General features: G+C 42.9%; 1 protein-coding gene across 6 annotated transcripts in view; it reads left to right on the top strand.

Moving 5' to 3' along the window:
• dmd (dystrophin) overlaps positions 1–25,516 on the top strand; it is a 1,945,510-nt gene that overhangs the window by 1,531,055 nt on the left and 388,939 nt on the right. For all 6 annotated transcript variants that reach the window (XM_078559857.1, XM_078559853.1, XM_078559852.1 and 3 more), the window contains exon 52: positions 9,206–9,417. In XM_078559857.1, coding sequence (XP_078415983.1) covers positions 9,206–9,417 — 212 coding nt within the window. The remainder of the gene's footprint in view (positions 1–9,205; positions 9,418–25,516) is intronic.

Genomic DNA, 25,516 nt, shown 5'->3' with positions numbered 1-25,516 from the left:
TCCTCCCACAGCTTCCAACTTGATAGTCGCCCAACCTCGGACGGCCCGCTTCTACCTCCTACCCAAAATCCACAAACAGAACTGTCCTGGCAGACCGATCGTGTCAGCCTGTTCCTGCCCCACGGAACTCATTTCTCGTTATCTTGACTCCCTTCTCTCTCCCCTTGTCCAGTCCCTTCCCACCTACATCCGTGATTCCTCTGACACCTTACGTCACATCAACAATTTCTAGTTCCCTGGCCCCAACCGCTTCCTCTTCACCATGGATGTCCAATCCCTCTACACCTCCATCCCCCACCAGGATGGTCTGAGGGCCCTTAGCTTCTTCCTTGAACAGAGGCCCCAACAATCCCCATCCACCACTACTCTCCTCCGTCTGGCTGAACTTGTTCTCACACTGAACAATTTCTCCTTTAACTCCTCTCACTTCCTCCAAATAAAAGGTGTGGCTATGGGTACCCGCATGGGCCCCAGCTATGCCTGTCTCTTTATGGGGTATGTGGAACATTCCTTGTTCCAGTCCTACTCCGGCCCCCTCCCACAACTCTTTCTCCGGTACATCGATGATTACTTCGGTGCTGCTTCATGCTCTCGTCGGGACCTGGAAAAATTTATTAATTTTGCTTCCAATCTCCACCCCTCCATCATCTTCACATGGTCCATCTCTGACACTTCTCTTCCCTTCCTTGACCTCTCTGTCTCAATTTCTGATGATAGACTGTCCACCAATATCCATTACAAGCCTACCGACTCCCACAGCTACCTCGACTACAGCTCCTCACACCCCGCTTCCTGTAAAGACTCCATCCCATTCTCTCAGTTCCTTCGCCTCCGTCGCATCTGTTCTGATGACGCTACCTTCAAAAACAGCTCCTCTGACATGTCCTCCTTCTTCCTTAACCGAGGTTTTCCATCCACGGTCGTTGACAGGGCCCTCAACCGTGTCCGGCCCATATCCCGCGCATCCTCCCTCACGCCTTCTCCTCCTTCCCAGAAACATGATAGGGTCCCCCTTGTCCTCACTTATCACCCCACCAGCCTCCGCATTCAAAGGATCATCCTCCGCCATTTCCGCCAACTCCAGCATGATGCCACCACCAAACACATCTTCCCTTCACCCCCCCTGACGGCATTCCGTAGGGATCGTTCCCTCCGGGACACCCTGGTCCACTCCTCCATCACCCCCTACTCCTCAACCCCCACTTATGGCACCTCCCCATGCCCACGCAGAAGATGCAACACCTGCCCCTTCACTTCCTCTCTCCTCACCGTCCAAGGGCCCAAACACTCCTTTCAAGTGAAGCAGCATTTCACTTGCATTTCCCCTAACTTAGTCTATTGCATTCGTTGCTCCCAATGCGGTCTCCTCTACATTGGAGAGACCAAACGCAAACTGGGCGACCGTTTTGCGGAACACCTGCGGTCTGTCCGCAAGAAAGACCCAAACCTCCCTGTCGCTTGCCATTTTAACACTCCACCCTGTTCTCTTGCCCACATGTCTGTCCTTGGCTTGCTGCATTGTTCCAGTGAAGCCCAACGCAAACTGGAGGAACAGCACCTCATCTTCTGACTAGGCACTTTACAGCCCTCCGGGCTGAATATTGAATTCTACAACTTTAGATCTTAAACTCCCCCTCCCCCCATCCCCACCCCATTTCTCACCCCCCCCCCCCCCCCCACCACACCCCCCGCTTTTTTTTTCAATAATTTATATAGATTCTTCTTTCCCCACCTATTTCCATTATTTTTAAATCTAAAACTAAAACCTTTAGTCTTTCCACCCCACCCCCACTAGAGCTGTACTTTGAATATCCTGTCTTCCATTCTTAATTAGCACTTTTCTCAGACAAATACCACCACCTTCAACACCTCTTTGACCCTTTTGTCTGTGACATCTTTTGATTATCTGCTCATCTCCACAATCACCACACCCTCAATGTCTCTCTCTCCACCGCCATCCCCCCCCCCCCCCCCCCACCCCCCGCCCCCCCCCCCCCACCCACCTTAAATCAATTTATATTTCTCCCTTCTTCTAACTATGCTCCAGTTCTGCCGAAGGGCCATGAAGGCTCGAAACGTTAACTGATTTCTTCTCCGCCGATGCTGCCAGACCTGCTGAGTTTTTCCAGGTAATTCTGTTTTTGTTTTGTAATCACAAATTGGGTATATGAGGGTAGCAGGAATTAAGTCATTTTTGTGCTTCAAATTTCATGATTTACACCCATTGATCCCAGTACAATACACTGAATCCTTCACTGGAGTTCCTCACTCACTGATCCCATGTGACCTACCCTGGGATTCACACCCCCACAAATTTCCATTGCCCCCGCAGCCAGTTCCTTAAACCCTCAGTATATCAGACTTAGATTTGCTGGACCTCTTTGGCTCTGTTGCCCATGAAACTAATTGAAATGTGCGCTACACACAAGCCAACCAATTCTGACCTAAAATGGCAATCAGTGTCCTACCACTTATTAAAAGGGGCCAACTATCTGAAACAGATGGTCACTTTGGGCACCTGGTTGTAGATCTCTTTCAAAATATCACCGAACACATTGTTTGGGTCAATGGAGTTTTAAGGCTGTGGATTCCATTTTGAGACCAGTAATACCCTGTTAACACCTACCAAGGCCAATTTATATTAACTGTAGTGAATTACTTTTGGAGTGCAGTGGCTGTTGTACACAACCCAGTGCTTGCTAGTTTTTATTATTCTGATGCCATGAGAAAAAGCTCCAAATTCAGGATTTTGCATTCAGAGCAGTCATTGATTACTTCAACAGAAAATCCAGTCTTTTGCAATCAGTTAACAATTTGTATTTAGATAGCATCTTTAAGTAGTAAAACTTCCCAAGATTCTTCACAGAACAGTTATAGCACAAAATTTGACACTGAGCCACATAAGGAGATATTAGGCTGACGACCAAAAACATGGTCTAAAAGGTAGATTTTAAGGAGCATCTTAAAGGAGAGAAGAGAGGCGCCAGGAAGGGAATTCTAAAGCTTTGAACCTTAGGAGCTGAAAGCTTTGTTGTCGGTGTTGGAGTGATTAAAATCAGGGATTCTCGGAAGGCCATAATTAGAGGAGCACAATTATCTAGGAGGGCTGTAGGATTAGAGGAGGTTACAGAGTTAGGGGAGGATGAGGTCATAGAGAATTTGAAAGTTGAAGCTTTACTACTTGAAGCTGTTGTCAAAATATGCAGGGAAATGAGAAGTGTTAAGTGGCTATTTTGGCAATATGGTATGACCATATGAGATTGAAATGTATGAGGTAATGGCTGTGTGGTGTTAAGACGTCTGTGTGGATAACAATATGAGGTTGGAGGATCGTAGTGCGATGATATCAATATCGGGTTCAAATTTTGATGTCTTTATCAGGTTGAAGTGCCTGGTTATTGAAACTCGTGAGAAGATTGGAGTGTCTGGGATAAAATTTAACATCACGGGGGCAAAACCTGGATGGGAGTGGATTGGGGTCCATTTTACATCCCACAGGATTTTACTTTCTATTGAATGAAGTCAGTCAAAAGAAAATCCAGACAAAGGTATAGTCAGTGACCAAACCACTGCCTCCTGTTTTGCACCCATGCAAAGTTGAATTTTAGCCCTTCTGTCTGATAATGTCATTGGAAATTTTGATTGTCTGTTGGAGCAATGAGAGGTTTTAATGTCTTTGTTTTAGTGAGAAAGTTAGATTAGAATACCTTTGTGTTAATGGCAGTGTGAGTTTGTAATGTCTAAGGTAGATTTTCTGTTACAGGTGCTATTTGCTCTGAAGTGGTTATAAGTGCGTTGTATAATGCAATGTGCTGTAAATAGTTATGATAATTAGTTGACCTTTGGATAATTGTGTATAATTGTTTTAATGAGTTATCCTGATTTTCTGTGGACAACTCGTTATCATAAACGTGCATAGCTTCAGTTGCTAATTTGGATATGTGTGGGGCACAAAAAATGGAGTGCAAGTGAAATTTAAAAGGATCCAGACAATTAACAGGAAGTGTCAGAATAGGCGGACATAAATTTTTGGAGCCTTGCGAAAGTCTGAAAAAAGTATTTCAGGCTTGCCAAGTTTGTAGTGGGAGAGGGCTAAGACGTGAATAAATGGGAAAAATGAAGTAAAGGAAACCCTATGCATAGGTATGTGTAGCAAGTGATGAAGCAGCTCAACACCTAAAACTCCCTATTGATGGTTGCTGAAGAAGTGCTATATAGGGAGGGTTGACCCTGTTTGTTAAGCCAGATCACCATCCCTATTAATCAGCATTGCGGCATGCCTGTGAGAAAATGGAAGAAGGCCTTATTCCACAGGTGACCATTACTGTCACTGGTCATGTGAGGTCTGCGCTGCATGTTAACTGCAGTATTCCAGCAGCAAATGCTACAGTGCTATATCTGTCTCTCAAAAATAGTGCTAGGTAGGTCTGACAGTGGTTGTCTGGTATCTTTGAGAGTGCAGCCAATTAGAAAACTTATTTCATGCAACACCATTGATAGCCATAATGTGCTGTTATTGGTTTCTTTCGGGAAGCATGCAACTATACTGTCAGTCAGAGATTCACATATCTTATTTGTTCCAATGTGTCTGCTGTCCTAGTTTTCTTTAGGAACAAGAAGCTCCAGATGCACTAATTCTGTCCCAAGGAGAGGAATGTACATTCCTACCAGGAGATATAGACGTGATGGTACTAGCAGGTGGCCACAAGCACCTCTAGTGCAACCTTAAGATAAAAGCAAAATACTGTGGATGCTGGAAATCTGAAATAAAAACAAAAATAGCTGGAAAAACTCAGCAGGTCTGACAGCATCTGTGGAGAGAAATACAGTTAGCGTTTTGAATCCGTAAGTTCTGATGAAGTCATATGGACTCGAAACGTTAACTGTATTCTTCTCCGCAGATGCTGTCAGACCTGCTGAGCTTTTCCAGCTATTTTTGTTTTTGTTCTAGTGCAACCTTCCCTGCTGCTCACCCCTTTACTGGTCCTTATCATCTTCCTCCAAAGAGCTCAGATAGGGATTCCCGTTTGGAAACCCATTGGGGACAACACAACAGACATAGCAGAACAATTGGAATAAAGGCTTATTAAGTCATGGCAGAAAAAAAGATGAAAATGGATAAGAAATGCCTTTAATATTATTGCATCCTTAATTAAACTTCCATCTACTTACCACTAGCTGAACTTCTCTATGTGTTAATGGCAGTGGCTGTGTGTCAATGGAATGTGAGATTGCAATAACCATATGTTAGTGACGAAGTCAGGTTTGATTATGCTTATATTAATGTTTGTAAGAAACTGGGCTGTTTGTTTAATTTTTCCTTATTAAAAATATTTCCTCCACTCTTCTGTAATTATACTATGAAAGCAGCATAATGTGAGCAATTATGTCAATGGTAATATGTTATGCTTAGTGTATAAATTATTGGCCAAGGATTAAAAATATGAAATAATTCTGATACTTGAGTTGAGGAACTGTTCTCAGAGTGTGGGGTGGAGATAGGTTACAATACTCTCGCTGCTGTTCTCTGATTTGTGCTCCCTTCAAGCGTGGCTTCTCACTGGGACAGAGAATTACTAAATTTACCTTATTCACTGTAATTAGCAATTACCAATAAAACTAAAATGCTGCCAACTGTACAATGCATTAAATCCTGCCTTAGGTCATAATCTTGGTGTAGGAACATTTAAATTATGGACTCTATTGTTTCTTGCTGAATAGTCACGTAATGGTACTACACCTTGGGCACCAAATTGCTCTTTACTGGTTATGCAAAATGGGTGATAACAAATGAGCAGCCCTGTGGTAATCTGAGGTGTAATACACCTTTAAGAGAATGTGAGCAGATTGACCACATGACTGTAAGACCCAATAGCTATGTAGCGCGGACTACCATGCTAATGTTAGTTTAGAGGTAGGGTCTGGTTGGAGAAGCACACATCATGTTAGTGCTCTGTTGTTTGTGTAAATAAATAGTATGGGCTTCATTTCATAATGGTTTCTGTGTCTGCCGTATATTGTAATCGACTCACCTGCCGATAGGTAAGCGTGCAACTGGCTTGTGAGCAAAGTGACCACATAGTAAAACATAACAAGCCCGTTTTACATAGCACTCAATTCTTTAGCTAGGAAAATAGGCTGTCCATTTCCCTCATCCATTTTGTGTGAACAGGGCAAACCTATTAGAGCCCTCCCACTCCCCTTTTTTCTCTAATCAAAATGAATTACCCTTTACTACCACTGGAGGTCGACTTAATTAGAAATATTTAAATATTTTCAGAGTCACTGCACAGTTGTCAGATAAGTTACAAGATAGCAGCATGTTGAAAGGTACATTGTGCGGTTGTTGGCTAATTTAATAAACCCCAATGGCAAAGAAATTGATTTTCTTTTAAAGTTTTAAAGCTGAACCATCCATAAAGTAAGTACTCTTTTCACTGTCAAGTGCAGTGGTTAAGAAAACAATTGCTAGCAACGTCCCTTCAGAATATACTCAAGCTTTTGCTACAAAGGCTGGAAACACGGGGTATATGCAATTGCCAACCCAACTTTCACTTTTGTCCCTCTCTCCTCACTCTCGTCCCCATTATCTCTGTGATTGGCAGAATATTAAGAGCAAAGATCAGAGGCCAGCAGTATGTGTTTTAACAATTGTAGAATTATTAATATCAGCTTTTACAATGCTAATTAGAATATCTTCATAACACAAACTGCTGGGGGTGGGGGGGAGGGGGGTGCAAATGTTAACAACTTGGCATATTTAGTGTTTGAGGGAAGAGAGGGCAACACAAGCTTAACTTTGGTGGACAGCTGCAGGGGCTGCTAAAGAATCTTGCACATACAGGTCCAAAGCTTTCCCTGATTAGTGGGACTAGTTTTGAAAAGGACTCCTTCAGTTGGTGTTAGGTGCCCACATTAACAAATCCACCTGGGATACCAAAAAAATTATCCTCATCAAATTAACCGTGTCACCATTGCCTGCACAGAGTGGGCACTGGCCATTTCATTACTAAACTGATATGTTCTGTTTTGCAAAAAAAGCAGACACAGCGCTCAACAATTTCTTTGAGAAACTGAAACAAGATTTTATTGTCCATCAAAGAACGTGGAAGAAAGAGATAAAGATATAATAATACTGTGTTGAGAAAAAAATGGATGTTATGTTGAGCATGTAATCATCAGAAAAGGAATAGACAGGGTTCAATGCTGAATGGAGAAGTTCGATAATATGATGAAAGAACAGAGAAAAGGGCCAGCAAACTCCTGAGAGGCTGAAAAAGGTGTTGGAAGTTGAAGTATTGCCTATTGACCTGAGCATTTTAAGAGAGCATCAAAAGCATAGTTTTGGAGTAAAGATGTTCAATATAAACTTACTTTGAAGGACTCATCATGTTTGCTCAATATCTTCTCCAGTTTCGTTCCTTTATATTGAGAACCTTGATAAAATGTAGTTTCACAAAGAACAATTGCCAGATTAGAGAAATTTCAGCAGGTTCATATGCTGGAACATAGTTCTCTACAGACTTCCCTGCTACATTATTGTCTTGGCTATGCAGTAAGTTTGCACTGTGGTTTTGGTTGTCCAACCTCAAAAAGAACATAGATGAATTAAAAAGAGTTCAGGGAAGAGTAACCAGGATGATTTGGGTGCTCATGGACTAAGTTATGAAGAAAAGCTCAAGTGACACAATTTTGCTGGAGAAAAGGCTGAGGGGCGACGTGTTACATGGATAGATGAGGTGGAAGTAAGGAAACTATTTATCTTGGATTAGGCAAAGGATTAAAGGACACTGTAGAAAATTGAAGTATCTCAAGCTGTTTCAAGATTGGAAGAAAAAAATACCACACAGGATAGTTGATCTGTAGAATTAACTTCCAGATATGGTAGTTGACTTAGGCTGTGCTAGCTCCTTTCTAAAGGAATTTAGTGTGAAGCAAGTTTCAGCATTATTCTGTCATTATACAACATCTTGACTTGTTTTCAGAAGAAGGAAATTGGTGATCCATAAATGAGGGGAATAGTAGGTAGTGCATGATTCAATGATAGAATAATCATACATCAACTCTGGCTGCAGAGAGTTTGATGAGTTTTATGGCCTTTTCTCACTCCGTATTTTCTTAAGTAATTCTATATCCACTACAGCACAAAGCTTTTTCAGTCTTTTTTATTTCATATAAACCACTGGCCAAACTGAGATTATCTTAAAAGAGCCTGGTGCCACAACTCCCTTTCTTGCCCTCGCACCTCCTTCCTTCCTGTCTCGAATAATTCGAACCTGGAAAATCAGAATAACTGAAACTGTGGCTCATTTTGGTGACCTTAGCACAATTTCTGTTTTACAATTTAAAATGTGTCCCCTAGAAATCTCCAAGATAGTCATAAATTTTGGACCCAAGTTCTATTCAACTCTGCTCACTATGCTCCTCAGAGTTGAAATGCCATTTAAAATAACCTGTAGATCTATAGTTGTGGTTTCCTCCTTGCACATTTCACTTGGTAAGAATTAGGTTCCTAACAGCTTACTCACCAGTTAAATATTAATCAGCTAAATTCTCTAATTGTTAGGCAGTAGTAGAGCAAGTGCTGACAGCACACACAAACATTAAATCTCCCACTGTCCAGCTGTGTGTATTTGCTGGGTGCAAAACCCGTTTCTTAAATCCTTATCATCCAGGCAACAAAAGCAAGATTAGGAGTCCTGTCCCCCTCTTCCTAAGTGCCAAGGTGATTGGGTTAGGCAAACTTGAAACTCAGATACATGATTAACTTCTATTAGTGTACCATGGCAGGAACCAAGAAGTTTTTAAAAATGATGTTCAAACAATAATCTCTTCAGCTTGTTCGACTAGATAGGGCCATTCCTTTCACAATTATGCTTATGGCTATATTGCATGCACTTGCATACATCTTGTGGCCTTTGCCCTTAAATTTAAGTACTAATGTTATCTTATGAAGCAGCTAAAAGGACAACCCTACATTATTTATTGATGCATATCAAGGTTGCAAAGATTCAGGCTTTCCATCTGTTTTTATATTTGTGACAAACGGAGTGCAGGAGCAGAAAGATCCATCAGTACTTCACAGCACATTAATTGCAATGGGCTTCCTTTGCACAATAGCTGGATGATTGCATCCCTGTAATAAAAGTAACCTTGGTCTTTGATGTAACCTTTTATTTTAATTTTCTTTCCTATTTTCCTTCAGTTGAAAAGGTTCAAACTCAGTGGGATGAGGTGCAGAACCGGTTACAGTCCCGCACTCAACAGCTACAGGAAATGCTGAAGGATTCCAACCAGTGGCTTGAACCCAAGCAAAAGGCAGAGGAACTTCTAGAGAAAGCCAGAAGCAAGCAGGGCTCCTGGAAGGAAATGTCCTATACTGTGGAGATACTAATGAAGCAGAATGCAGATGTCAAGGTAATTCAAATGGCTTTACAGATCTGCAGCCTTTATGAAAAGGATGGGCAATTGGAGAAAACAAAAATAGTCTTTCCGCATCCCTCCCCCCCAGGTGATGTGAATAACAGCTTGTATTTTTATAGCACGTTAATGACGCTTCACAGGAACCTTATCAGACAAAATATGATGCCGAGCCACATAAGGAGATAGTAGGATAGCTGTTGCAAAGCTTGGTCAGAGGCGCATCTTAAAGAAGGGGAGATAAAGTGGTTCAGGAAGGAAATTCCAGAACTTTGAGTCTTTGCAGATGAAAGCATGAAATCAAGGATGATCAAGAAACCAGAATTGGATGAATGCAGAGATCTTGGAGGGTTGTAGGGCTGGAGAAGGGTACGCAAGAGGGAAAGGCAATGGAGGGATTTATAAACAAGGATGAGAATTTAAAATTCAAAGTGTCATGAGCACACAATCCGTGAGTCTCACTATCACTGGGGAGTAAGAAGCAATGGGACTTAAAAATAATAATCAACATGTCGAGAGCACATGATCTTCTATCAAAAATTAGTAAATTTAGTGCTATTAGGATGGTCGTGACACTTAGTATGAGGTCAAAAAGCATTTTGTAAATCAAATCTATATAAGGAGTGAGACTGTACTCAGTTGCACATTATAGAATAGAAAGAGCACTGCATGGAGGAAATGTTGGTGTTTGAGCAACTTTTCATTCTGCTGCCCTCTATAGAGGCCACTTCAGAATTAAGCATTGTATTATTTGATTGATGGTAAAACAAAAGTCTTAGGTTGGCTCTTTATCCACTATATTAATGTAGTAGGAAAGCCGTATTGGGCTCAGGGCATCATTTTATATTTATACTGGCAACAAATCTGTCACCTTTTCGTTAACGACTTTGATTATTTATTTATTCCAGACATTTTGCATAATTATTGTTAGTTAATGTAACAAAAATGGGAAAATATAATGAAGCAGCATTATAATTTCTATGAAAATGCTTTCACCAGTCTGCCTTCTTGATAAAAGTTTCAAATTTGGAGAATGTTACATCCAATTTAAAAGTGAAATTAAGGTAATGAAGCACTTTGAATGTGCATTTGATTACTCAGATGTAACATGGTAACAAATGGGGCCTGAAAGTAAAAAAATTATGTGTCATTAGCGTAATTATGTAAATTCATTACATGAAGTCATGTAAGGAAGGAAATAATGGGCTTGTAATAGGCAAACCCATCAAACATTCATTACAACAGTCTGTTATTAATGCCTATAACAACGACCTATAGGAGGCAGTAAATTAGATGCCAGGTAGTGTAATCCAGGCGACACAAATTGACATTAGTTTCAATTCAAAACAAATGCAATTACATGTTTTTTTCATGTATCTCATTCAAAATGATTCTGGCACGATATTATACTATAATTTGTAATGAGTATCATTTGAATGTTTAGCTTGTTTTTAGTTTCTCTAATGTAGGTCAGTGCAATGCCAAAATGAAATCGGAGGGACAAGCTTAACCTCCCTCCCCTAGCCACCCGCATACATTGAAGTCTGAGAAGAAATCGTAATGTGTAGGTACATTCTTCTTAGAGACATGGGGGAAATCTTAACCTGCCAGGTTGGGTGGATGTCGGCGCAGACAGGCTACAACAGCAGGACACGCTGGCGTGTTGGGAAGCCGGCAGGAGTCCATCAACTTCGGCATTTAACTGGAGTATGTTTGCAGCACACAGACCTCCGTGAGTCAGGCAAGTCTGCTATTAACACATGCTAAAAGGGAATTGAGTGGATTTTTAGCCCTGGATTCTGTATTCAACTGAGTGCGTGTTCCTGGAACACACCAGGTTGAACAAGACCTGAGGAATTGATGGGGCTGAGCAATTGACAGGCTGGAAAATCTTTTAAATACTGAGATATGACAGCTGCTTCTTTGACTAAGCGAAAGGCTTTTGCTCACAGGACTTGTTCTAAAAGGGTGCTTTGGAGGTGATCTCCAATAATTTGAAGGTTATTTCTGCTACCTTTGAGTATTTTGACTTCGATTGATCTGAACCTCCCAGCTGCATGGGAGCTGCTCCGAGGAGCAACGACAGGAGCAACAGCAGCAATGCCAGTAACATCAACAGGAGCAGCAACGGCCTTCTTCTCAACCACCTGCTGCTCTACAGGACAAAGGGGATGAGCATAGAACTCCAGCTCATAGGAGGTGATACCCCCAACACAGGATATGCAGGCAAAAAATTAGCTTTCTGGATATGACTGAGTACCAGTGTCCCAGGAGGCTAAGACTCTCCTGTCAAGTCATTGCAAACATTTGCAACCTCCTGGAAGAAGAGCGCCTGCCAAGTGGACCAGGTGGTTAAGGTCGCCACAGCCCTGAATATTGGCACCTCTAGCTCCTTTCAGGGAGCTGATGGTGACATATGTAAAACTCCTCAATCTATTGTTCACAAGTGTATTGTCCATGTAATGGATGGTATGTGTGCCACTTACATCCACTTCAGTACTGATGGGTCCAGTCAGAATAAAGGGGCCCTCAGATTTGTTGCTCTGACTGGATTTCCAGAGGTCCAAGGAGTCATAAATTGTACACCCTCAGACCAACCAGCAGCATTCATCAACCAATTAGCGTTCAGCTCATATGCGACCACTGAAAGAGGATCTTGCATGTCTGTCCAAGGTATCCTGGAAACTGCTGTGATGCCTGCAGCCTGCACCAATTAAGTCTACAACAGATTTTCACACCTCCAAAGCAGAGACAGATGATGGCTTCTTGGAGATAAGGGCTACCCTCTAAGAACATGGCTAATGACACCTGATGACTTACAAGCTCTATCAGTGATCTCCAGGAACTGAAGCTACATGAACATAAGAGTCATTGAACAGGCAATTGGGATGCTAAAGATGAGATTCAGGTGCCTGGACAGATCTGGGCCCCCTTCAGTATGTACCAAGATTGGTTTTCAGAATGGTAGAGGTCTGATGCGCCGCACAACATTGCACAGCAGCGAGGGCTGAAACTCCATGATGAGAAAGGTGGAGGCGCAAGAAGAGGAGGAGTAGGAGGAGCCTGATGTGGCAGGGTACCTGCAGCACTTGCTTAGCTACCAGAGATGCACAGGATGGACTCATTCAGGGGCACTCAGCTAGACTGAGGCTGCACAATGATCTGGCAAATCAATGCTAAATCCATTGAGGACCACCCCAGCCCTTAGCACAAAGCAATCCGCAGTCAACAAGCCGTCCTCTCACTGCATACCCAGTGCTCATCTTTTAGTCTTGTCATATAATTTTCATTGGGGCTGAAGGCTACTTGGCAGGCAGCAGGGCATAATGGGGAGAACAGGACCAGGGAAATAAAGATTATGTTCATAAACATTGAACATGAAATCGGCAGTGTAACATAGTGTTAAATACCCATGTGATTACACAAATTCCTTCCCTTCCTTTTCCTATTACTTCTAAGTGGTGGAACCCCTGTGGTTTCAAGAACTGAAGCTACATGAACATAAGAGTCATTGAACAGGCAATTGGAATGCGAGAGGCAGCCTGCATATTCACCTACAAACACACAAAATAGGAGCAGAAGCAGCCCCTCAAGCCTGCTCTGCCATTCATTAAGATCGTGGCTGATCTAAGAACATAAGAAATAGGAGCAGAAGTAGGCCATTCGGCCCCTCGACCCTGCTCTGCCATTCAATAAGATCATGACTGATATGTTTCTGTTTGAATTCCACATTCCTATCTACCCCTGATAACCTTAGATTCTTGTTAGGCAAGGGAGTCATTATACCTCCACCTTAAAAATATTTAATGACGCCGCCTCCACCACCCTTGGAGGCAGAGTTCCAAAATTGCACAGGATAGCATCCCATCAGCCTTCTTAATTACTTTCTGTACCTGCATACTGACTTTTTGTGACTTATGCACTAGAACACCAAGATCTCTTTGCAGTTCGGAATTCTGCAGCCATTTTCCTTTTTAGTAATACTCTGCTTTTTTATTCTTCCTGCCAAAGTGACCACCATCACATTTTCCCACGTTATATGCCATCTGTCATATTTTTGCCCATTCACTCAACCTATATCTGTCTGCAACCTCCACATGTCCCCTTCACAGCATACTTTCCTACTTATCTTTGTGTCATCTGCAGATTTAGTCACCTCTTTTAAGACCCTAGGATTAAGTCTATTTGGACCTGGAGACTTGTCAGCCCGCAGCTCCATCAGTTTGCTCAGTACCACTTCCCTAGCGATTGTAGTTTCACCAAGTTCCCCTTTCACTTCCACCACCTGATTCACAGCTATTACTGGAATAGCTTTTTGTATCCTCTGTAGTGAAGACAGAAGCAAATTGTTTGTTCACTTCTTCCGCCATTTCCTTATTACGTACTACTAACTCCCCATTGTCATTCTCTAGAGGACCAACAATCACTTTACTCTTTTCCTTTTTAAAAACTTGTAGAAACTCTTGCTATGCATTTTTACAATTCTAGCTAGCTTCCTCTCATACTCTAATTTCTTTCTCCTGATTATCCTCTTAGTCATTCTCTGCTGTTCTTTATATTCTGATCAATCATCTGACCTGCCAACATCTTTGCACAGATGCTTTTTCCTTAAGTTTGATGCTTTTCTTAACTTCTTCATTAACCATGATGGTGGGTCCTCCCTTTAGAATGTTTCTTTATCATAGGAATATACTTATTCTGAGTAATCTGAAATATCCCCTTAAATGTTTGCCACTGCTTCTCTCTTGACTTACCCCTAGCCTAATAACCCAGTTCACTTCAGCTGGCTCAGCTTTCATGTCCACATGGTTGCCCTTATTTAAGTTTAAAATACTAGTCTTAGACCCAATCTTCTCCCTTTCAAACTGGATGTAAAATTCAATCATATTGTGGTCACTGCTACCTAGGGGGTGCCTTTATTCTGAGGTCATTAATTAATTCTGTCACATTACACAATATCAAGTCTAATATAACCTGCTCTCTGGTTGGTTCCACAACATGCTGCTCTATGAAACTATCTCAAGAGCATTCAATGAACTCTTCATCCAGACTACTACCAATCTGATTCTTCCAGTTTATATGTAGGTTAAAATCATCCATGATTATTGCCATCCCTTTATCACAAGCACCCAATATGTCTTCTTGTATACTTTGTCCTAAATTGTGGTTACTGTTAGGTGACCTGTAGACCACTCCCACTAATGACTTCTTTCCCTTACTATTCTTCATCTCCACCCAAACCGATTCGATGTCCTGATCTCCTGAACCAAGGTCATCTCTAACTATTGCACCAATGCCATCCTTGTTCAACAGTGCTACCACTCCACCTTTACCTAGCTTCCTATTCTTCTTGAATGTCATGTACCCTTCAATATTCAGGACCCAATCCTTGTCATCCTGCAGCCATCAAGCCATCTGCAACTATCAGATCATGTTTATTGACTTCAATGTGTGCCATCAATTCATTTACTTTGTTATGAATGCCGCCCACATTAAGATACAGAACCTTTAGTCTTGTCTTTTTGTTATCTTTGTAACATCTAGTCTTGACTATTGGAGTATTCTTAGGTTTTATCTCTCTGCCCCTTCCTGCTATTCTATGACCCTCATTTCCCATTTTACTATTATGGTCTCCTGCCTTGAATCTACCCCCCTGATTTGCCACATCTACCCAAGCTTAATCCCTCAATCCTCTTGTTTAGTTTAAAGCCCTCTCTACTTCTCTAGTTATGCAATTCACAAGAATACTCAACCCAGCATGGCTCAGGTGTTGACCATCCCAACGGTACACCACCCACTTTCCCCAATACTGGTTCCAATGTCCCACAAACTGGAACCCACTTCTCTCACACCAGTCTTTGAGCCATGCATTTAGCTCTCTAATCTTATTTGCCCTATGCCAATTTGCATGTGGCTCAGGTACCTTTGACGTTCTGCTCCTTAATTTGGTGCCTAGCTTCTCACACTGACCATGCAGAACCTCCTTCCTTGTCCTGCCTATGTTGTTGGTACCTACATGGACCATGACAACTGGATCCTCCCCCTCCCACTGCAAGTTCCTCTCCAGCCCTGAGCAGATGTCCTGAACCCCAGGCAGGCAACATAGCCTTCTGGACTCACATTTTTTGCTGCAGAGAACTGTGTCAATCCCCTCACTATACTGTTCCCTACTACCACTACGTTCCTGCTTGCTCTCCCTGTTTGAACAGCTTCCTGTACCTTGGTGACATGGCCAGCCTGCTCATCCACCTTGCAGGCCTCGCTTTCATCCACACAGGTTGTGAGCACCTCAAACCTGTTTGACAACTGTAAAGTCTGAGGATCCCTCACTGCTGGCCAAAACAGACGACTGTATTCTAAGAGGTGTGACCGTCTTCTAGAGCAAAATGCCCAGGGGCAGGTTATTGAGGTTGGCGAGTGAGGGGCGGGGCCCGCTCGCCGACATGTAAAATGACACAGGATGACATCGGGCAGAACTCCGAATGTCACCCCGCATCATTTCCATTTTCAGGTCGGTGGGGGCACAGCCGAATCAGCTGTGCACTCGCCAACCTGTCAACGGCCTATTTAAAAAGTAATTAGACTAGTTAAAGGACCTGCCCGTCCAACCTTAAGGTTGGGGGGCAGGCCGGGAGCCCTGACGCACTTCAGAAAAAGCAAGAAACCTCACCCGCGGGCGGGATGAGGTTTCATGTAGGTTTTTTAAAATTTAATAAAAGTTTACTTAAAAGTGATGGGTATGTCCCAACTCATGTGACAGTGTCACATGAGGGGGCATGTCAGGGAAATTTCATTTCTCTACATGTACCATTTTTAAATTTGGTGCTGATCTCCCTGAGGCAGCACTTAGCCTCAGGGAGATGAGTGTGCTCGATCGCACGCATGCGCAAAAGAGCACACTCCCGGCTTGGGGAATCCCTCCCCCGCCCACACAGGAAGTGCATTCCTGGCAGACGTCACGCTGGGTGGACCTTAATTGGCCCGCCCACATAAAATGGCAGCGTAACCCCAGGCCACCAATCGGAGGTGCGCCCGCTCCTGAACTTCCCCCCCTGATGGGGGCACAATTTTTCCCCAGGTATTTTCCCCCCTTCCTGATGTTGCACAGTGTCTGCATTTCAGCTTTCAGATCAATAATCCTGATCTGGAATTCCTCTAGCTGCTTACACTTTCTGCAGATGTGTTTGTCCTGGATCGCCTTGGCATCCAAGAGCTCCCACATTTCACAGCTGCAACATGGCACCTGTCCTGCTATTATTACTTATGTTATTTAGTTAACTTAATTTAATTACTCAATTAATTAACTTAGAATAATTCCTATGCATACCACACCTCTTTCTCCCATGCACCAAATTCCCACGTGAACCTAATTGGCTGATCTCTCAGTCTCCGTGTCACTCTAGCATAGTCGCGTAGTCGCCTGTCTCCTTGTGTGAGTGGGTCAAAACATTAAAATTCAATCTGTATTCAGAAGGCAGATTTCCTTGTATTGCTGGGTGTTCTCCCCTTCTCACCTATCTTGAAGATGCTGTCGTCTAATAGGCTCCATAGGATCAGGTGTAGTGTGGAGGGGACATCATGGCAAGTCAACAGATGGAAGTGCGAATTGTGCCAGGGAGTACCGAGGACTCTTGGGAGTGGACCTCAGCACAAGTTGCTGCTGTGAGTAGGGTCTCCAGAGTGCTGCCGGTGCAGAAAAGGAGAGGCAAGGCTGGGTATCAGGAGACCCAGGAGCCCTTTGCAGGGCTTGAGGGAGAGCTCCCTGATCATTCTGGCCTAAGTGCTTTCCCAACGAATATTATAAATTAAACTATCACCAAGCTGAATCTTGCCAAGTTTCACAATCATAGGAGTTAAAATTATGTCAAGGCTATCATGATGTCAGTGGTCCGCAACTTTTGCACCTTAAGTAGACCTTAGCCTAGTTATAGTATGAATCCTACGACCACTATTTTACTGAAATGTTCATGCTGATTGGATTGGCTCACAATTTTGGTAGAATTGTTTCTGCCCCAAAAAACTTGCTCTCCTTCCCTCTGCCAATCCTCTCTCTCTCCCTCTACTCTTATCTCCCGAACGTTTTCCTTCCTTCTGTCTTATCCTTCCTCCTTTTCCTCCCTCTCCTTCCCTGCCCCCTCCTGCTACCTCTGCTCTTACACCAGGTCTTATGCTTTCCCTAAACACTTTTGACATAACAGCTGCATTTAATATTAGGTGATTTTTGGCCTTACACTGCCCAGTTTTTGAGCAAGAATGTAGCAGCAATGAAGGCAAACTTGGAGAAAAATATTTCTTAAACTCTTCACACTCGCTGCACTCTTGGATCAATTCCACAAATTAAGTGCCTTGGGAGCTTAATTCCTACATGTAAGGTGTACCCAAGAATGCAATTAAAAATAAATTCTGCAGCGCCAGCATTACACTTCAAAATCAAAGTACTTTTCAAAATGCCGATAAAAGCAACAAAAAAAAAAAATCAACATTTTCTAGGTAAATTCTTGCCCCTTCCCACCACAGGAATATGTTTTGCAGCATCACAGTTCATTTCCGCCTTCAAAAATTTCCATAGCAACACCTTCAAAAATTGCATTATTATGCATCTCAGTTATTTCTCCAGCTTCACATCTGATGGAAGCATGGCAAGAACTGCAACTGCTTTTCAATTATATGGGCTCCTTTAGAGGTATTTACTTTTTATAACAATGAGGAGCAGGGAAGAAGGGTCCTAGAGTAATTGATATTATTTGATATCAAGTATCTTCCAAAATGTTTAATTTAATTTAAAGGGGTAAGTCATGGCAGGAGAGCTCTATGTGGGAAGCCGGGCACTGGAGCCAGCATGTGTGCAGGAAGTATCTCCACCTGCAACTCCTGGAAGCCTGGATTTCGGAGCTGGAGCGGCAGCTGGGGACACTGTGGAGCATCTGCGAGGCGGAGAGTATTGTGGATAGCTCATATAGAGAGGTGGTCACACAGCAGGCTAAGAGTCCACAGGCAGGAAGGGAATGGGTGACCACCAGGCAGAGCAAGAAGACTAGGCAGGCAGTGCAGGAATCTCCTGTGGCTATTCCCCTGCAAAGCAGATATACGGCTTTGGATAATGTTGGGGTGAATGGCCTTTCAGGGGAAAGCAGCAACAGCCTAATTCGTTGCACCACGGTTGGCTCTGCTGCACAGGGGAGGAGTAAAAAGTGTGGGAATGCAATAGTTATAGGGGATTCAATTGTAAGGGGAATAGACAGGCGTTTCTGTGGCCGCAAACGAGACTCCAGGATGGTATGTTGCCTCCCTGGTGCTAGGGTCAAGAATGTCTCAGAGCGGCTACAGGACATTCTGAAGAGGGAGGGTGAACAGCCAGTGGTCGTGGTACACAATGGTACAAATGGCATAGGCAAAAAAAGGGATGAGGTCCTAAAAGCAGAATATAGGGAGTTAGGAAGTAAGTTGAAAAGTAGCACCTCAAAGGTGGTGATCTCAGGATTACTACCAGTGCCACGTGCTAGTCAGAGTAGAAATAGCAGGATATATCAGATGAATACGTGGCTGAAGAGATGGTGTGAGGGGAAGGGTTTCAGATTCCTGGGACATTGGGACCGTTCTGGGAGAGGTGGGACCAGTACAAACTGGATAGGTTACGCCTGGGCAGGACCTAGGGGCAATATTTGCTAGAGTGGTTGTTGGGGGGGGGGTTTAAACTAAAATGGCATGGGGATGAAAACCTATGCAAGGAGTCAGAGGAGGGGGAATCAATGACAAGAACAAAAGACAGAAAGGGGAATAAAAAAAGTGATAGGCAGAGAAATCAAGGGGAAGAATCAAACAGGGCCTCATAAAATAGTGGGAACGGGATAAGTAATGTTAAAAAGACAAGCCTTAAGGCTTTGTGCCTTAACGCAAGGAGCATTTGCAATAAAGTGGATTAATTAACCACGCAAATAGGTGTAAACAGGTATGATATAGTCGGGATTACAGATAGGGATAATAGGGATTACCAGGGATGGGAAATGAACATCCAGGGGTATTCAGTATTTAGGAAAGACAGACAAAAAGGAAAAGGCGGTGGAGTTGCATTGCTGGTTAAAGAGGAAATTAACGCAATAGTGAGGAAAGATATTAGCTCCGATGATGTGGAATCTGTATGGGTAGAGCTGACAAACACTAAGGGGCAAAAAACGTTAGTGGGGGTTACAGACCCCCAAACTGTAGTGGTGATGTTGGGAATGGCGTTAAACAGGAAATTAGAGATGCATGCAATAAAGGAACATCTGTAATTATGGGTGACTTTAATCTGCATATAGATTGGGCAAATCAAATTAGTAACAATATCGTAGAGGAGGAATTCCTGGAGTGTATACGGGATGGTTTTCTGGAACTAGAGAACGGACCAACCTAGACTGGGTATTGTGTAATGCGAAAGGAATAATTGGAAATCTAGTTGTGTAAGGCCCCTTGGGGATGAGTGACCATAATATGATAGAATTCTTCATCAAGATGGAGAGTGACGTGGCTGATTCTGAGACTAGGGTCCTGAATCTTAATAAAGGAAACTACGATGGTATGAGGCATGCATTGGCTATGATGGATTGGGAAACATTACTTAAAGGGATGACGGTGGATAGACAATGGCAAACGTTCAAAGAGCGCATGGGTGAACTGCAACAATTGTTTATTCCTGCCTAGCGCAAAAGTAAAATAGGAAAGGTGGCCAAACCATGGCTTACAAGGGAAATTAGAGATAGTATCCAAGGAAGAGGCATACAAATTGGCCAGAAAAAACAACAGACCTGAGGATTGAGAGCACTTTAGAATTCAGCAAAGGAGGACCAAGAGGTTGATTAAGAAGGGGATAATAGAGTATGAGAGTAAGCTGGCAGGGAACATAAAAGCTGACTGTAAAAGTTTTTATAGGTATGTGAAGAGAAAAAGATTGGTGAAGACAAATGTTGGTCCCTTACAGTCAGAAACAGGGGAATTTATAGTGGGGAGCAAAGAAATGGCTGACCAACTAAATACATACTTTGGTTCTGTCTTCACAAAGGAGGACACAAATAACATACCAGACATGTTGGGGAACACAGGGTTTAGTGAGAGGGAGGAACTGAAAGAAATCAGTCTGGGTAGGGAAATGGCATTGGAGAAATTGATGGGATTGAAGGCCGATAAATCTCCAGGGCCTGATAATCTACATCCTAGAAATAGTGGATGCATTTGGTGGTCATCTTCCGAGATTCTATAGACTCTGGAACAGTTCCTACAGATTGTAGGGTAGCTAATGTAACCCTACTATTTAAAAAGGGAGCCTGACGTCGGTAGTGAGGAAAATTCTAGAGTCCATTATAAAAGATTTAATAGCTGAGCACTTGGAAAACAGTGACAGAATCGGACAGAGTCAGCATGGATTTACGAAAGGGAAATCATGCTTGACAAATCTACTGGAATTTTTCGAGAATGTAACTAGCAGATTTGATGAGGGGGAGCCAGTGGATATGGTTTATTTAGACATTCAGAAGGCCCACATACGAAATTAGCATGTAAAATTAAAGCGCATGGGATTAGGGGTAGTGTATTGAGATGGATAGAAAACTGGTTGGCAGACAGGAAACAAAGAGTAGGAACAAATGGATCTTTTTCCGAATGGCAAGCAATGACTAGTGGAGTACCGCAGGGATCGGTGCTGGGACCCCAACTATTCACAATATATATTAATGATTTAGATGAGGGAACTAAATGTAATATCTCCAAATTTGTAGATGACACACAGCTGGGTGGGAGGGTGAGCTGTGAGGAGGATACAGAGATGCTTCAGTGTGATTTGGACAAGCTGAGTGAGTGGGCAAATGCATGGCAGATGCAGTATAATGTGGATAAATGTGAGGCTATCCACTTTGGTAGCAAAAACAGGAAAGCAGATTATTTTCTGAATGGCTATAAATTGAGTCAGGACAATGTGCAATGAGACCTGGGTGTCCTTGTACACCAGTCGCTGAAGGTAAGCATGCAGGTGCAGCTGGCGGTAAAGAAGGCAAATGGTATGTTGGCCTTCATAGCGAGAGGATTCGAGTACAGGAGCAGGGATGTCTTGCTGCAATTATACAGGGCCTTGGTGAGACCACACCTGGAATATTGTGTGCAGTTTTGGTCTCCTTATCTGAGGAAGGATGATCTTACTATAGAGAGAGTGCAGCGAAGGTTCACCAGACTGATTCCTGGGATAGTGGGACTAACATATGAGGAGGGATTGAGTCGTTTAGGATTATATTTGCTGGAGTTCAGAAGAATGAGGGGGGATCTCATAGAAACCTATAAAATTCTAAGGACTAGACAGGGTAGACGCAAGAAGGATGTTCCCGAATCGGGGGAGTCCAGAACCAGGGGTCACAGTCTGAGGATACAGGGTAGTCCATTTAGGACCGAGATGAGGAGAAATTTCTTCACCCAAAGAGTGGTGAGCCTATGGAATTCGCTACCACAGAAAGTAGTTGAGGCCAAAACATTGTATGTTTTCAAGAAGGAGTTAGATATAACTCTTGGGGCAAAAGGGATCAAAGGATACGGGGAGAAAGTGGGAGCAGGCTATTGAGTTGGATGATCAGCCATGATCATAATGAATGGTAGAGCAGGCTTGAAGGGCCGAATGGCCCACTCCTGCTCCTATTTTCTGTCTATGTATAACACTGTTACCAGCTTTTCCATCATTAGTAGTATGATATCAGGCAGGTTTCCAGCTCCTTCTCGAAACCCTTGAATCCAGAATCAATGTGGTTAAAGCTAAGAAACAATCAGGTTGCCAAACATTACTGGGTGTATTCTACAGGCCACCAACTACTGGGAAATATATAGAGGAACAAATTTGCCATGGAATTACAAAAGGGTGCAAGAACTATAGAGTTGTTATAATGGAAGACTTTAATTTTCCTGATATAGACTGGGATAGCAACAGTGAAAAGGCCAGAAAGAGGAAAAAGTTTCTGAAATGTGTTCAGAAGAATTCAGTATGTTTCCCATCCAATGGGAAAGGAGGCATTGCTGGATCTGGTTCTGGGGAATGAGATAGGTCATGTGACTCAAGTATGAGGAGGGGAGCTTTTAGGGAACAGTGGTCATAGTATCTTAAGGTGGCTATGGAAAAGGACAAAGAGCAATCCAGGGTAAAAATAATTAATTGAGGAAGGCCAACTTCAGTGGGTGAGAATGGACCTAGCCTAGGTAAATTAAGATCAAAGGTTGTCAGGCAAAGCTGTAATGGAACAGTAGGTTGCCTTTAAAGAGGAGATAGTTTGGACACATGTGCCACATGTCCACCCTAGGCCTGCTGCAATGTTCCAGTGAAGCTCAACACAAACTGGAGGAACAGCATCTCGTCATCCTTTACTTTGCAGCCTTTCGGACTTAGCATTGAGTTCAGCAACTTCAGACCATGAACTCTGTGCTCTATCTTTACCCCTTTTTTAATCCAATTATTATTTTTATTTTTATTTATTTGATCTTTTTTCCTCAACCCCCCCACCCGACCCCCACCCCGCCTACCCCCAGGCCATCTGTCACTTAGTTTTATGTTGTGCTTTCACAGGGCGCTGACCCTTGTTCTACTATTAACACATTCTGCTATCTTACCTTTATATCACTATCAACACATAATTTTAGTTATTTTAGTTTTTAACACTACATTAACACTCCCTTTGTCCTGTGTTCATGGCAATCTCTCCTCGGCTTCCACCTATCCCTGACCTTCTATCTTGGTCCACGTGCTCCATCCCCTCTTAACCAGCATAAAATCCATCATATTTCTACTTCTCTTTAGCTCTGAAGAAGAGTCATACGGACTCAAAACTTTAACTCTGTTTCTCTCTCTACAGATGCTGCTAGTCCTGCTGAGTTTTTCCAGCATTTTCTATTTTTATTTCAGATTTCCAGCATCCACAGTATTTTTCTTTTATCATAGTTTGGGTAAAGTTGAGGTATGTTCCAATGTGCGGAAGTACAGGACAAACAAACCCCTGGATGAGGAAAGAGATAGAGAGTAAGATAGAACAGAAAAAGTGTACGTATGACAGATGTCAAGTGGATAATTTAACTGAGAACCAGGTTGAATATAGAGGGATCAGGGGGGAAGGGAAAAAGCAAAGAAGCAAAAAGATAGTATGGAAAGAGACTGAAGCTAAAATAAAAGGGAATTCAAAAGTCTTCTGTAGACATATAAATAGTATAAGAGTGGTAAAAAGAGGTGTGGATTATTCATGACTTTAAAGGGAATTTATGCATGGAGGCAGGGGTGCAGCATGTCTGAGGTACTAAGTGAGTATTTTGCATCTGTCTTTAACAATGAAGAAAATGCTGCACAGGTCATGGTGAAAGAGGAACTAGTTGCTGCACTGGACAGATTAAAATTGATATAAGAGGAGGTATTAGATAGGCTAGCTGTATTAAAGTTGATAAAGCACCAGGACAAGATGAGATGCATCTGAAAATACTGAAGGAAGTGTGAGTGGAAATTGCAGAGGCACTGGCCTTAATCTTCCAGTCCTTCTTAGATAAAGGGGCGGTGCCAGAGGACAGGAGAGTTGTAAATGTTACACCCTTGTTCAAGAAAAGGCGTAGGGATGAACCCAGTAACAATAGGTCGGTCAGTTTAACTTCAGTGGTGGGCAAGTTTTAGAAACACTAATTCGGGACAAAATTAACAGTCACTTTGATAAATGTAGATTAATTAAGGGCAAATTGTGTTTAACTTGCTTGAGCTTTTGGGAATGTGGTAGATGTGACATACATGGACTTCCAAAAGGCACTTAATAAAGTGCCACATAATAAAAGAGGCAGTAGCAGCATGGATATGAAATTGGTGGAGTGACAGGAAACAGAGGGTCGTGGTTGTTTCTCGGACTGGAGGAAGATAAACAGTGGGGTTCACTGGGATAGGATACTTACTTTTCCTAATATAAAGTAATGAGCTAGACTATTGTGTACAGAGCATGATTTCAAAGTTTGCAAATGACACAAAACTTGAAGTATTGTGAACTGTGAGGGGGTTAGCAATAGATTTCAAGAAGAATTAGACAGCCTGGTGGAATAAATTGACAAGTAGCAGGTGAAATTTAGTGCATAGAAATGTGAAATGATTCATTTTGGTAGGAGGAACGAGGAGAGGCGGTATAAAATAAAGGGTATAATTCTAAAGGGGGTACAGGGTGACCTGGGGGCATATGTACACAAATCAATGAAGATGGCTGGGCAGGTTGAAAAAGTGGCTAATAAGGCATTCACATCTTGGGCTTTATAAGTAGGGCCATAGAATACAAAGGCAGGGAATTTATGATAAACCTTTATAAAATGCTGGTTTGACCTCAAGTGGACCATTGTGTCCAATTCTTGCCACCACACTTCAAGAAGGTATGAGAGACCGTGTAGAAAAGATTCACAAGAATGGTTCCAGGGATGAGGGACTTTAATTATGTGGATAGGTTGCAGAAGGGCAGGTTGAGAAAAGATTTCATAGAGGTGTTCAGAATCAGGAGTAGACTGGAGAGTGTAGATAGGGTGAAATTGTTGCCCTTGACGTAAGGGTCGAGAACCAGAGAGCACCATTTTGAGGCGAAAGAAGCGATGGTGACATTAGGGAAAGCTGTTTTTATGCAGCGAGTGGTTAGGACCTGGAATGCAATGCCTGAGAGTGTGGTGGAGACAGAATAAATCATGGCTTTCGAAAGAGAATTGGATAGTTGACTGAAGAGAAAATGAAATTCCGGATTCCAAGGAAAAGGCGGGATAATGGGACTAGGTGAGGTACTCTTGCAGAGAACTATTATGGACATGATGGGCCAAGTAATCCCTTGTTGTGCTGTAACCATACTATGATTCAATGAACCCAGTGCTGCCTGCTAGAAAGTGCACATTTAATGATTTTGGATCAGGGCTTGGAACAACCTTGATTCTCTCCCCAAACCCTACACACACTGACCATCCATGTCCCACTGTCACTGACCGCCCCATGTCCCACTGTCACTGACTGCCCCGTGTCCCACTGTCAGTGACCATCCGTGTCCCACTGTCAGTGACCGCCCCGTGTCCCACTGTCACTGACCGCCCCGTGTCCCACTGT

The sequence above is a fragment of the Cetorhinus maximus genome, chromosome 16 (genome assembly GCF_964194155.1).
Source record: "Cetorhinus maximus chromosome 16, sCetMax3.hap1.1, whole genome shotgun sequence".
Lineage (NCBI taxonomy): Eukaryota > Metazoa > Chordata > Chondrichthyes > Lamniformes > Cetorhinidae > Cetorhinus > Cetorhinus maximus.
Note: the sequence above shows the minus strand (reverse complement) of the source record. Positions and strands in the feature narration are given on the sequence as shown.